Source organism: Urocampus carinirostris, chromosome 3 (genome assembly GCF_059441175.1).
Source record: "Urocampus carinirostris isolate Australia breed hairy pipefish chromosome 3, RoL_Ucar_1.0, whole genome shotgun sequence".
NCBI lineage: Eukaryota > Metazoa > Chordata > Actinopteri > Syngnathiformes > Syngnathidae > Urocampus > Urocampus carinirostris.
In genome coordinates this window covers 17,265,443-17,279,477 of record NC_142351.1, presented here as the reverse complement: position 1 = coordinate 17,279,477, position 14,035 = coordinate 17,265,443, and the positions used below count along the sequence as shown (strand labels likewise).

The 14,035-nt window shown below is 38.7% G+C and overlaps 1 protein-coding gene across 1 annotated transcript in view; it reads right to left on the bottom strand.

The window, feature by feature from the left end:
- The window catches only part of LOC148368965 (inactive dipeptidyl peptidase 10), a 58,247-nt gene that overhangs the window by 10,519 nt on the left and 33,693 nt on the right, over positions 1 to 14,035 (bottom strand). The window contains exons 9-15 of the mRNA XM_088330885.1: positions 13,814 to 13,968; positions 13,622 to 13,728; positions 8,439 to 8,562; positions 6,522 to 6,563; positions 5,194 to 5,298; positions 4,729 to 4,820; positions 1,997 to 2,044 (exon numbers count right to left, since the gene is read on the bottom strand). Of these exons, the coding sequence (XP_088187011.1) occupies positions 1,997 to 2,044; positions 4,729 to 4,820; positions 5,194 to 5,298; positions 6,522 to 6,563; positions 8,439 to 8,562; positions 13,622 to 13,728; positions 13,814 to 13,968 (673 nt within the window). The remainder of the gene's footprint in view (positions 1 to 1,996; positions 2,045 to 4,728; positions 4,821 to 5,193; positions 5,299 to 6,521; positions 6,564 to 8,438; positions 8,563 to 13,621; positions 13,729 to 13,813; positions 13,969 to 14,035) is intronic.

Sequence of the window (14,035 nt, the reverse complement as noted above, 5' to 3'; positions counted from 1 at the left end):
CAATAAATTATTGTCAACTTCAAATTTTCTTTTCCATTGTTATACTGTATAATCCATCCTAAATTAGTAATTTGCCGTACTTATTATAATAAAAAATGACAAGTGATCTTTCCTAAACACAACATATTTACAACAATGGGGAAAAATGATTTTCATGTTTGACACGGAACGAGTTAGCTGTTTTATATTTAACAGTTGATTGAATGCAGTTTTACACCTGAACCAACTCACCGTGCAACACTGCTCTCTATTGGCTGGGGAGAACATTTGGTCTGCTTTTATTGAAAAAAATCATAACTTTTGATAGAAATGACCAAGAGCCTCGCTTATTTTTTGACATACTCCAAAATTTATGGCAGGCCGGATTAAATCATCCAATGGGCTGTACATTTGACATGGCTGTTCTATAACTATTTTACAAGCTCTATTTGTAACTAAATTATTTCTACGTTTCAGCAGTCTGATTTTAGTAGAAATTAGCAAGTTTCTCATGGCTCACGGATCCCTCAACAACTTAGGTCGTAGGGGCACCACTTGCTGTGTTGTGTCTTGGGCAAGTACAGCCCTCTCTGGGCAGTTTTTTTGGGGGGTAGACGTTTCCTCCTCCAGATGAAACAGATAGTACCACTTTCCATGGTTACCAGTAGCAAGAAAAGTCTCCTGATCTGACTTAGATACAGCACCTTCATCCAGTCGCTATTGTTTTTCGGCATCACTACAATAACCTTTCAGTATTAATCATGTATAACACGCTTATACTTATTTGAAAATAATAAGCTAGAGAGAAGTCCGGGCCCTATTCCAAAGAAACTAATATCGTAGAGTGGACATCGACAGCCAAATATTAGACGTCAAGGATGATATTGCGGGCACTCCAGAGCATACAAGCAACAAAGACCCAAAAGAGAAAAATAGGACAGAGGAAAGTCAGGACAATTGGCAATAATATTTACAAGGTACTTTGTGCTTCGAAACCGGCCCAAGTTGCAACAATAGTGCAATGGAGAATAGTACATCGTAACAATAGTGCAATGAAATGATTTCTTTCAATGCAACTGGAACGATATTGTATAGATTTTTTATAGTTTCGCGAGCCTGCTTAGGATGGCGATAGACCCAGGGAGGAAACTGTCTCTGAACCTGTTACTTCCTGTTCAAAAAGTAAAGAAAATTCCACCCCCCCAAAAAAATTAGTAACAAATAATCAAGAGATTAAATAGTTTTGGTACAGGGCGCTAAGGAGGCTAAATTTTAAGCTAGAGTTTAAGCTTGCTTTTAAAAATGTGTGCCTGTAGACCAGTCTGTAACCACAAGGATCGCCATGAATCATCTCATACATCCATTATCTGCTCTGCTTATCCCCATTAGGGTCGTGGGGGTGCTGGAGCCCATCTCAGCCGTATCCGGGCAGTGGGCATGCGACACTCTGAGCTGGTTGCTAGCCAGTCGCAGGGCACATAGAGACAGACAACTCACTCGCTCATTCACACCTAGGGACATTTCGGACCGGCCAATTAACCTGATATGCATGTTTTTGGAATGTGGGAGGAAACCGTAGTGCCCGGAGGAAACCCATGCAAGAACGGGGAGAACATGCAAACTCCACACAGGAAGGTTTGATCCCATGACCTCAGAACTGTGCCGCGGACGTGCTAAACACTCAGCCGCCGTGCTGCCGCCATTAATCATCAAAGCAGAATTTACAACGCACCTATTGGAAATTCTTATTGTGATATATGTTTCTAACCTGGAAAAAAAAAATATATATATATATAACATCTCTTAAAATAGGCATGGATATCGATGATGACTTTTGTGTATTCGCTTATGGTTAAACACATTGACAGTGAAGCCAATTTGACCAAGGTTTCCAATGATGACTTTAAGCGGCATCTCGATTCATTTTTCCAAGTGACGGGTTAAAAGTCGACTTGCCAGTTTTTTCGGAATGTGGCATGAGTCTTTGGATCGATGACATACTGTACGTACTACATACCTGTAAAGGTGTCTGCTTTGTCTGGATTCTTCCGTACTCAGGAAATAGCTGGGGACGAGAATATGACCAAGCTGGTTACAGAAAACACTGTTATGAATCATAATAATAATAATAAGAAGAAGAATTGAAGTGATTATCAGTATTTCCCTGTCAATGGTATACCACATCTAGTGACTCTGATACCATGAGGCTGGTACAGTATGAAATGGCCTTGGTCTGCCACAAATAGGTTTGAAAACCAGGCTACAAAAACCAATAAAGTATACCAGACTGTTTTTCATTTGTTTTGTTGAATCTTTACAAAATTCATGGTTTTAAACATACTATTTGTACCACATGTCTATGTATTATTGGTTAATGCATTTCACACTCATTTAAGTTGCTTGCTTAATCATTGATGACTGTAAACTGATCTTAGCAAGAAACTTTTAGCATTTTGAGGAAGTAAAATAGATTTTTAATTCTTGCATGATTCTAGATTGGACTACCTGGAAAAAGGGAATATTGAGATTATGACAACTTTACACTACCATTTGGATGGTATTGATGGCTCTGACCCATTTTTGTTGGCAGATGATCAGTATTATCTGCAAATGATTTACTGTACCTGTTTGCCCGTATCTGAAGTCATAAATCTTACCCACATGCAACCGATGATCCGAAAAGTACACCAAAAAAAATGGTGGGTTGGCTTTATTCAACTATATTTTGCCAAGCGGTTGTTGGAAATAAAATAATTTAGCTTCTATAGATAGCTAACATCTACCTCCACCCAGATGACTGTTTTGTGCAACCATTATACAAAGTAATATTAAATACTTTTAAAACATTTTTAGATGACAACATGTTTGTTAAATCTTCTAAAACATGAATAATATTGGCAAGAAAAATAAGGAGCATACCATAACTGATGTACAATTATTGGAATCAAATTGAAGTCATCCAACTTTATAGCTATTTTTCTGTTACTTCACTCAACAACCATACTGGAGAACATGTGGAGAGGTAGACTTTGACCACATGCATATATTTTGGCCTTGCCCAAGAAGACAAGGTAACTGGGAAAAATTATGGGGTTGTTTTAAAGAAAATATTGGGTTATGGGTTACCTAAACATTCAAGGTGCTCTATTTGGACCATCTAACAGAAGAAATATTTAAGAAAGAATGAGTACCTGGTTAAAAATATAGTGAGAAAAAAAGTAATAACAAGATTATGGCACAAAAAAAATCTCCCCACCAAGGAGCAGTGGGTGTGCACTGTGGGGGACACATTTGAAATGGAGAGAACCACATTTTGGATAAGAGTACACAAGACCTAATTCCATGGACGAATGGGAAAAATGGTTAGAACACTACTTATGAACGATGAAGAATGAACTTTGAAGAATGACTTAAACATCGAAAATAATTCCCAACACTACAATGTTGTTTTGATTTTTTTGTATCCCCTTCCTCCCTTTGTTCTTTGTTTATTGTGAGTTAAAAAAAAAAGAGAAAAACACAATGGAAATTAAGTTACAAAGAACATCTGTCGTCAAAATTCTAGAGAAGACAGTTAAGAATTCCATTATCTGCACCGCTTATCCTCAGTAGGGTCACGGGGGTGGGTGCCCCATGCCAGCTATTTTAGGGCAGTGAGCAGGGGACACAGAGACAGACAACTCACTCGCTCATTCACACCTAACGACAATTTGGACCAGCCAATTAACCTGACATTCATGTTTTTGGGAATGTGGGAGGAAACCCACGCATGGATGGGGAGAACATGCAATCTCCACACAGGAAGGTTTAATCTCATGACCTCAGAAATGTGCTGCACACGCGCTAACCACTGCGCCGCCGTGATGCCCAGGTTAAGAATTATCCCAAATTATTCCCTCTCACTTGAACAGTCGGATTTCTGTAGCACAGATTTTTGCTTAGGTCCTAGAAAATGATATATTGAAATGGAAATGCATTGATAATCTGTGAACGACTCAAAACATAGACAGCCAGACAAAAAAATGAAAATCTTACCATTATATAAAATAATGCCAAATAATGCAAATTTTACCATTATACTTTTTATTCTGCGATGTGATTTATTTATTTATTTTTTTTGTTCTCCTTGTTCCCCCTTTGTTCTTTTTTTGTTGTGTCTTCAAAAAAGAGAAAAGGCACAGTTAAAACTAAGTTACAAATCATCTGTCTTCAAAAGTCTGGAGAAGACAGTTAAGAATGATCACAAATTATTCTGCCTCTTGTAAAGTCGGATTTCTTTAGCACAGAATTTTTGCCTAGAAAATGATCTGCTGAAATAGAAATGCATTGATAATCTGTGAACAACCCAAAATACAGACAGACAGACAGACACACACAGACAGACAGACAGACAGACAAAATAATGCAAATTTTACTATTATACTTTTTACTATTCACATTAAACTCAATGGTTTTACTCTACCGTCTAAGCCTATTTTGCATCATAGTTTGTTTCTGCAAACTGTTTTAGTTCATTGCCCGCTTGTTGCTTGGACTGTGATCTGTTACTGCTTCCAGGCTTTCTTCACGCAGCAGGATAATGGTGCAATTAAAGAATAATCTTACTTCAAGCATGAGAAAGTCACCACAAGTGCTAGCATGTTCCTTTTTTTGCCCTCTTATTTGCTGCTTTATATGCTAAGTGCGAAGAAATCAATTTCCATGTCTTATTATAGCGATCCTTCAAAGTACATAGACAAATTCACTTACATCTTTCCAGCCTTCTCATCCAAGGCGCAAAGCGAGGTGACGTCCCAATTTCCGGATGTCAAAAAACGGAGAGGGCTGGATGGAACTGTTGGCTGGGTGGATACAATGATATAATAATGGTAAATGGGTGTTGGAACATTACATCTGAGTAAAATAAAAATCTGCAGTGCATCTTCGGGGGCTGACCTTCTAATGGCAAATTCACTTAGCTGATAATGACCAATGACAAATAAGTCCTTCTATATCATTTCTTAAAGCATTATTACACTATTCCTCATTTTCACTGCTTGAGTGAAGATTAAATGAAGCCACACGGGAAAGGCATTACATAGTGGCTTTGCCATAATTTATCAATGCCCAGGGAGAATGTGCACTTGAAGCGGGTCTTGTTGTAGTTCACCCCCACTGGCATGGTAATGGACAATTTGGAGCGAATAAACGTTAATGAGCCTCAGATGGACTGACCTGGGCTAACAAAGAAGCAATGTGGCTGAACTCTCCGCGGGCACCCTGCTTGGCTGGCAGGATGGCATAGAAGATGGAGCCATCACCAGAAAATAGTGGCACATCCTGGTGAGATCATGCACAAATAGATCAATAACAACACAAATTAAAGTAAAGTCACAAAGAACACAGCAAGGTTGGAAGGTTGTGCAAAAAAATACAACAAGTTACCTTCATTTATGTGAAAACTAAATGTAGATTTATTTGTATTTGTATTTTCAAACGTGTTGCAACAATGTCACATCACAAAATGATCAAATCGCCTATAAATAAAAAAGCGATGACAAAGCCAAAAGCCTATAGCACACCAGTCCCCAAAATAACTTCTGACACCTCTTTCATCAATGATATAAACAATCATACATCCTTTTAACAATCATTTGTTAATCTGTCTTAAAAATGATTATATTTTTGAATGTCACGATGTACGGCGTTTTACAATTTATGAGTTATTTTCCATTATTTTCCAGTTTCTTGCTCATGGTGATAAGTGTCACGACCAGCACACAGGGTAGACCCAATTGCGTAGTTTTCTCACAATTTTATTGAAAGAAAGAGAAAGGGCAGCGCCCGCGATCCGATGCTCGCTGGACGCGGGAAGCATTGTGATCCGAATATGGAAGTAGATCTTCCGTAGCAGGCGATGGTGGTGTCATGGACGGAAAAACAGGTCGATAGCCGGGACAGGAGAGAAAAAACGTGGTCGGGGTCAGAAACGGGTCATAAACCGGGATGGGAGAGCAGGTGTGGTCGGGATCAAAATGGGTCGTAGCCGGAGAAAAACGGGAGCAAAAACGGGACAGGCGAGAGTCAGGGTCATAAAAGGCTTGCCTTGTATCAACAGAGGTTCGCAGACAGACTGACAGGACTGGGTTCAAATAGTGACAGGGAGCCAATCAGAACCCGCGGCGGTTGGCGCCAAATGAGCGGGCACAGGAGATTCACACCGGTAATCATGACAGATAAGTTTGAGAAGCGGAATTTATCCTGAGACTCAGGAAGAAGACTTTGGTTACTTAATTCAAGCCCCAGTGTGTATAATCGACCACGAAATGGCACTGTATTGTCTAATGTGTAGTATTCAAATCAAAGTGTTTTTTTTTACTAAATGGAGTTTTTTTGTACCACTAGGAGGCACTACATATTACACAATGTCCCTTTAAACTAAGGCTGATCCACAAAAAAAGCAATACCAGAATTGTTTTTTCAATTCTCATTTGGTATGTCAGAGTCAAGTGATTCAAAATACCATTTTGTGTTTTTTCTCTTTCCCTGTAGATGCAACGTACCTGCCACTGGATCGTCATCGCATTCATGGTCAGCCTGTGTTTCTTTGGACAGGAAAACAAAATAAACATTAGTACATTGAAGATATACAAAATTTTGCCAATAAGAAATATCATTAAAATTTATGGCAAAAAAAAATCAACCTAAGAAAAACGATCCAAACACTGTTGTTTATTTAGTTAGTAATTAAAGTATGTACATAACTGTCCATGGACAGTCTTCCATGAAAAACAAAGTACCTAAAAAACAATACTCTTACCCAACTTACTCACAATATAAGCATAGACTAATATACACAAAAAGCAACACTTTGCTCAACTTAATCTACTTGTTACTGTATTTCACTTAAATTTAGATTTTTGGGATTTTTAAAAGTAAGAGCCTTCCAACAAAAACAAATGTAATTTGTGTTTTATCTTTTTAGCATTTGGTGACAATCTGCTTTTGCGTTTGATATTTGTAACAGTAATTATTTTGATCAAGTATTTTTATTTCTTTTGTTAACGCATTCCGACAGTGATACACTAATTCTCTTAATACAGATACCATGTACCCCAAAATACAAAAATAAATAAATAGGAGGTATAACTTTAACCACCACCTTCCCCCAAAATATATTTGACTTTCTTTGATATTTGACATCTAGATGTCGCTGTATTATATAGCGCACCGAAAAAGAGTGCTTGAAACCACAAAAAATAATAAAAACTACGGAAACTGTCATCAAAGTGACCAAAATTTACTCAGCCATTCACAAGGTTTTCAGGTACCCTTAGCAGCAAGATGGTGGACAATAATGTCAGCTCCCTCTAGGTAAGCCTCATCTTATACACATTTCATGATCTATGAGTATTTAAAAAAATGCACATTTATGATTGTTCATGCATTATCATTTATTTTTTAAAATCTATCTACTCTTACTGAATTAAGTTTTTTTCCATTAGGTGGCGCAACATAATAGACATTGTCCCTTTATTATTGAATTTATTCAAGGACAATTTACCATTCTGATGATTTGAGATTCCTGGTTGTTAAATGACTCCTAAGGGACAGTTAGTACTAGTAGGCTCAAATGCTGAGGGCCGTGCATTTCACACCTAGGCCTCCAGTGATTGCCTTTACTGATGTGTCATTTGCGAATGAGCAGGCTCTATGAGACGGCTTTTGGAAGTGAATGACAGGAGCCGGCTCCCCACCAGTAAAGAACTGGTTCCTTTCTCTTGTGATTGGTCAAATGCATGTTATGTATTATGCATGTTAATACTAGTGACAGGGCCATCAGACTGTTGAGAAGCAAAGACGTGTCTATATTATGTTTAGTTTTTCAGATGGTGATCAACTTTGACCTGGGACTAGGCAAGGCTTGCTATTGTACCAACTGATTTCCAGCTAAGATGCCAATGTTACACTCTTTTGCACATATTTATTGCTTAAACAAATTAGGCAAGAATAAAAGCCTTCTATTTCTGTGTGTTCCAACTTAATAATTACCAATGTTAGTAGCAGTTGCAGTGATTATTTTTATTGGGGACAAAACTTGAGAGTGTTCCCTATCAAAAGAGACCAAAAGTCATTCAATTTACTTTGGGTACGTCTTGGATTGAGATTTTAGGTGGATTTTACAGGAGTTAAACTTAAGTAAACGGCGCCCTCTTCAGGGGAGCTTTGTTAGGGTTGCTGTCCGTAAATCCTCGGAAAAAAACGAAGTGTAATACGATTACAAAATCGCATTACGTCACATCACAATGTCGATTAGATTTTGGTTAATTGTGCAGTCCTACGCTCCAGCACTCCTCCCGACCCCATTCTTCATACCGAATGTGTTCTGACCCGAACAACTCTCACAAAGGTACGATAAAAGCAGATAGACAGAGTAGAAAATAAAGCATAGGGCCTATTTAGGGATGATGAGCACTTACCTGTGCGCATGCCCCCGTGGTGGCCTCACAAACGCAAAGCACCGATAAGTTTTGCGCTCGGTTTAGCCAACGAACTGCCAGGCGGGTGCTGCTGATCCAGGTCACCATGGAGATGTATCCCTCGCTACGGGGAACCACACAAGTGGAAGTCAAGAAATGAAATGATCTGCATTTATATAGCTCTTTTCAAGTCAATGACTTCCCAAAGCGCTTTACAGTGTGCTTCACATTTCCCAATAGCGGCCTTGTATTGCAGCCATGTAAGACGCTAACCTGCTTATTGGGGGTATTAGGGGTTCAGTGTCTTACCCAAGGATACTTCGACATGTAACACGGACAAGCCGGGATTCGAACTGGGATCCCTTGATCCCAAGATGAGCGCTCTACCTCCTGAGCTACTGCCGCCCAAGAAGCGAGACTGGGTGAGAGGCTATGAGGGTGTCTCCAAAAGGTCAAATTGAAAATGGTACCGTCAACAAAATAACTGGCTTATTTTCCAGCTTGGAGCTAGTATAATTCCGTGGCTATTTTAGAGCAGCAATGGAAACCTATTGCCTTGTGATCCATATGTCATCCCATTTCCTGACACCTGAAAAAACCCTCATGCATGAACACCCAAAATGCAGGTGAGCTAATGTAAGCATTGGAATGTGACGTGGATAATGAAGACATAGGCTACTACTAGGGCTGCAACAAACGATTATTTTCCGTAATTGTTGAATCGGTCGATTATTTTTTCAAAAAAATCAATAAATGAAAAAAAAAAACTTTTCCCCTTAATTCAGATATTTACGATTTGAACAGATAGAAAAAAGTGCACAAACCAGAGTTTTTGATAATAGAAAACAGTAAAAAAAAGGGGTTGCCGAAATGTTTTACAATGTACAAAAGTACATAAAAATATATGCTATTCACCTCCTGATATGTACCTCATTTATAAAGTGCGAACAAGAGAGGCAAAATCCGAGGAGAATGCGAGTACCTTATTTGATCAAGAGGACTTAGCGCTTTAAAATACTGCCTTGAGGCGCCTTCTGCTGGACCAGTACAAATTCATTGCCAGATCAAAAGGACGTCGCACAACAAAATGTGGTCTCGAGTTCACCTCTGTTGGATCAAAATGGTACTACAAGTATGTCCCCTCCACATCCCAACAACACTACGTCACAACGAAATTCAAGTTACTCTTATTTGCATTGAATTAACGTGTTGAGTGACTCGTGAATTGAGTGACACATATCGATTATGAAATCCGTTGCTAAAACATTTAAAAATAAATTTTACTCGATTTAACCAATTCTTTGTTGCAGCCCTAGTTGCTACAATAGTAAAACATACCTGTCAACCACAGCCAATGATTGCAATTCCGCTCATTAAGCGATAATAAACATTACAAACTACCACTGTGTGGAATACCTGGACAATAGTAGCAATCTACAATGACGTTGTTGTCTGCTACTAGTGACTGAAACAATTAAGTCAAAATCAAGTCATGTTTAATCACAAAGAGTCTCAAAGGGCTGCACAGATCAAAGACTTTTGCAAATTATTATTACACACTATTAACCTACAGTACATGAGGGCAAATGATACACATATTATCAACATAAAGTATAGGTTATTCATATGCTATAGATTAGAAGTGTGTTTTAAGCTTAGATTTAAACATTTCCACTGAGGTTGCAGATCGAATCGCAGGGGGAAGAGCATTCCACAGCACCGGGGCCCGGATGAAGAACGCTCTCGAACCTGCGGATCTCTTCTTGGCTATTGGGAGATTAGTAACTAAACGGGTAGGACAAAATCGGTCTGACGAAAAAAACATAAAACAAAATAAATTAATGACCATAATAATATTAATTATGAATAAATAATACATTCTACTTCAAAGTGCCTTCCAAGACACCCAAGCTGGCTGTACATTGAGTACCAAACCACAATAAAGAAAAAAAACACAGTAGAGTTAAAAGGGGGGTGGTATGTGAGGCATTTGATCATGAAAAGGCAAGTCAGAAGAGGTGGGTTTGGAGTCGGGATTTGAAGGTGGATAGGGTGGCGGAATTCCAGAGGTCAGGCGGCAAAGAGTTCCAGAGCTGGGGGTCAGAGCGGCTGAAAGCTCTGCCCCCCATGGAGCTGAGATGGGCAGCCGGTATAGTGAGCCGGAGGGAGGAGGATGATCTGAGGGTGCGGGATGGTGTGGCAATGTGAAGTAGGTCGGAGAGTTAGAGAGGGGCAAGGGTATAAATGGCCATGTAGGTGTAGAGCAGGATTTTGTAGTTGATTCTATGGTTGATTGGGAGACAGTTGCTGAAGGACAGGGGTTTTTGGTGATGATGCGTGCAGCAGAGTTATGGACCAGTTGAAGTTTACGGAGGGACTTTTAAGGTAAACTGTAGACTGTAGAGGATGGAATTGCAGTAATCGAGGTGTAAGGTGACAAATCCCCGTGCAAATATTGTTATACGGCGGACACAATTTGAAATGATCAAGAAATAAGTCTAAAATACAGGTAAAACATACAAGTTGACAAGTATGGAAAATGTCTGTTACAAATCGTTGAAATGGGTGAGATTTGTGTTTTTATTGGCAATTAACATGTTTTACTAGTACCGTATCTATACAGATTGTACAAGTAACAACTCTGTGATCAACGAGGAGATAAATAAACACAGCCAGTACTACCAAACCTAAAATTGGTCACTCTTTTTTTCCTGCTTGTGACTATTCAAAAATTAGAATATACATTTATTAAAACATGTTAAAAGTATGTGAAAAATATCAAGATTTTACTTCCAGGCAAGTTTACAGTATTTTTTCGTGATAGGCTTACAAATCCTGTCCATCTGTTTACTCTGAAATAAGCAGCTATATAGAACAAATCTTATAAAATTTCAAGATTGATGCTATCTTTTTCAATTTGGGGCCTTGACCTAGTTATGACTCAGACTTGTATTATTGAACCCGTGCAGTGCAAACTCAGGAAAATTTTCACTTTATGATGCTGTTGTGTAAAGGTTACAGTCCACCACATAAAATGGGGCCAATGCAATATTTTGTCATCTATAAAAGTAAAAGCCTTCCAACAAAAAGGAATGTAATTTGTGTTTTATCTTTTTAGCATTTGGCGACGATCTGCTTTTGCGTTTGAAATTTGGAACAGTATTTTTATTTTTTTTACGCATTCCGACACTGATATGCAAATTCTCTCAAGACAGATACCATGTACCTATATCAATAGCCCCCAATATACAAAAAAATAAATAGGTGCAATAACTATAACGACCCCCTTTCCCCAAAATATATTTGACTTTTTCTAATATTTGACATCTAGATGTCCCTGTGTTATGTAGTGCACAGAAAAAGAGTGCTTTAAAGCACAAAAAAAAAGAATAAAAACTACGGAAACTCAAAGTGACCAAAATTTTATCAGCCATTCACAAGTTTTTCGGGTACCCTTAGCAGCAAGATGGTGGACAATAATGTCAGCTCCCTCTAGGTAAGCCTCATCTTATACACATTTCTTGATTCATGAGTATTTCAAAAAATGCACATTTATATCTTTTAATCTATCTGCTCTTACTGAATTAAGTGTTTTTCCATTGGGTGGCGCTACATCATAGACATTAGCCCTTTTTTATTGCATTTATTCAAGGACAATTTACCATTCTGATGATTTCAGATTCCTGGTTGTTAAATGACTCCTAAGGGGGAGTTAGTAACAGTGGCTCAAATACTGAGGGCCGTGCATTTCACACCTCGGCCTTCGGTGATTGCCTTAACTGATGTGTCATTTGCGAATGAGCAGGCTCTATGAGACGGCTCTTGGAAGTGAATGACAGGAGCCGGCTCCCCACCAATGAAGAAGTGGTTCTTTTCTCTTGTGATTGGTCAAATGTTTGTTTGTTTTCTTCTTCAGGGATTCTATGTTGTTGACTTTAAATTGGTATAATGGTATTTTATTTTTGTTGTACATCTTTACATATTCTGATTTAAATGGACAAAATGTAATTACATCACGTTTCAGATATTTTTGAGGCTAGCAGAGAAGGCACTTCGGGCCATGAGAGACTACCACTGCTAAAACCATTACCTTAAAAAAGGCTGGTATCAGCAGAGTTACTGATGGTGGTATAGGTACTCTTCCCCCATCCTCAGGAATAACAGGACAAGAAAAGTAAAATATTCTTGAAGGATCTGCAATCTGAAGATTTAAGTGGATAAAAAAAGGTCTTATTTTGTCACATCTCGTTTAGATTACTGTAATGTACTACTCTGTGGTCTCCCGAAGTCCAGCATCAAGAGCCTGCAGCTGGTACAAAATGCTGCAGCGAGGATTTTAACTAAGACAAGTAAGTTTGATCACATTACCTCGAGTTTGGCTAAACTGCATTGGCTCTCTGTCAACTTAAAGTTCTGTTGGTATGATACAAAATCATGCATGGACTTTCTCATTCATATCTTGCAAATTTAATTTCTCCCTATGTTCCGGTCTGGAGCCTTCGCTCTGAAAATTCTGGTTCACTTGTGATCCCAAGTGCCAAGAAGAGATCCGCAGGTTCGAGAGCGCTCCCCATTCGGGCCCCAGGATTAAAACACACTTCTATTCTATAGCTTATGAGTTACCTATATTTCATGTTGACAATCTCAGTGTATTGTTTGTTAACACTGCATCCATTGCAACCTGGTCATCTTTTTTTATTTTATTTTTTATTTCATATTATTTTTCTATTATTTTATATGTTATTCTTATTGTTTGTTAATGCAACATCCATTGCAGCCCGGTCATCCTGGAAGGGGGATTACCTCATGTGCGATCCCTTCTCAAGGTTTCTTCATTCTCCTCATGCTGAGGTTTTCGAGTTTTTCCTTGCCCTCATGTAGGTTTTAGATCAGGGGATGGTGTAATAATAGTCTGTAGTCTGCAATAGTCTGTGATCTGTGCCGCCTGTGCAGCCCTTTGAAATTCCTTGTGATTAAGGGCTATACAAATAAACATGACTTGACTTATTTTCATTGAAATGGGTAAAAAAGGTCTTATTTTTATTTATTTATATTAAATTCTTGCTCATTGAATTAAAGCAAATTGTGAACCATTCAATAAAATAATTGGACCAAATATGTTTTGGATTGATCAGGATTAGTGCAGATTACATTAGCTTTGTTTTTAAAAGATATCAAACTACCTAGCTGTGACTGCGTCGGGGGTCCTCATAGGCCTCATCTCCACCGTGTGGGTCGGGCCGTACAGGTTCACGACATACAGCCTGACTGAGGGAATATTGGAGCCGGCCTGCAACGGCAATCAGTTATTGTATGAACCACATACAATGACGTTAAAAACTATAAGGAGAACAAGTACAGTTTATGTCACTCACCTTTGGGTATGGGAAGATAAAATTGGAAGGGTACAGCCCACCTAAAAATTGAGGTATTTCTACAAGGGGTGTGGCAGAGTTGTTGATGCTCAAGTACGCCAGCCGGGCGCCGTCCAAGGACCACCAGTGGGCGGCATAAGACAGAAGCACTTCCTCTGTTTTTCAATTTCAAAGATACACATATTATTTGTTGTTTTCTCCAAGAACAGACAACATTTTTCA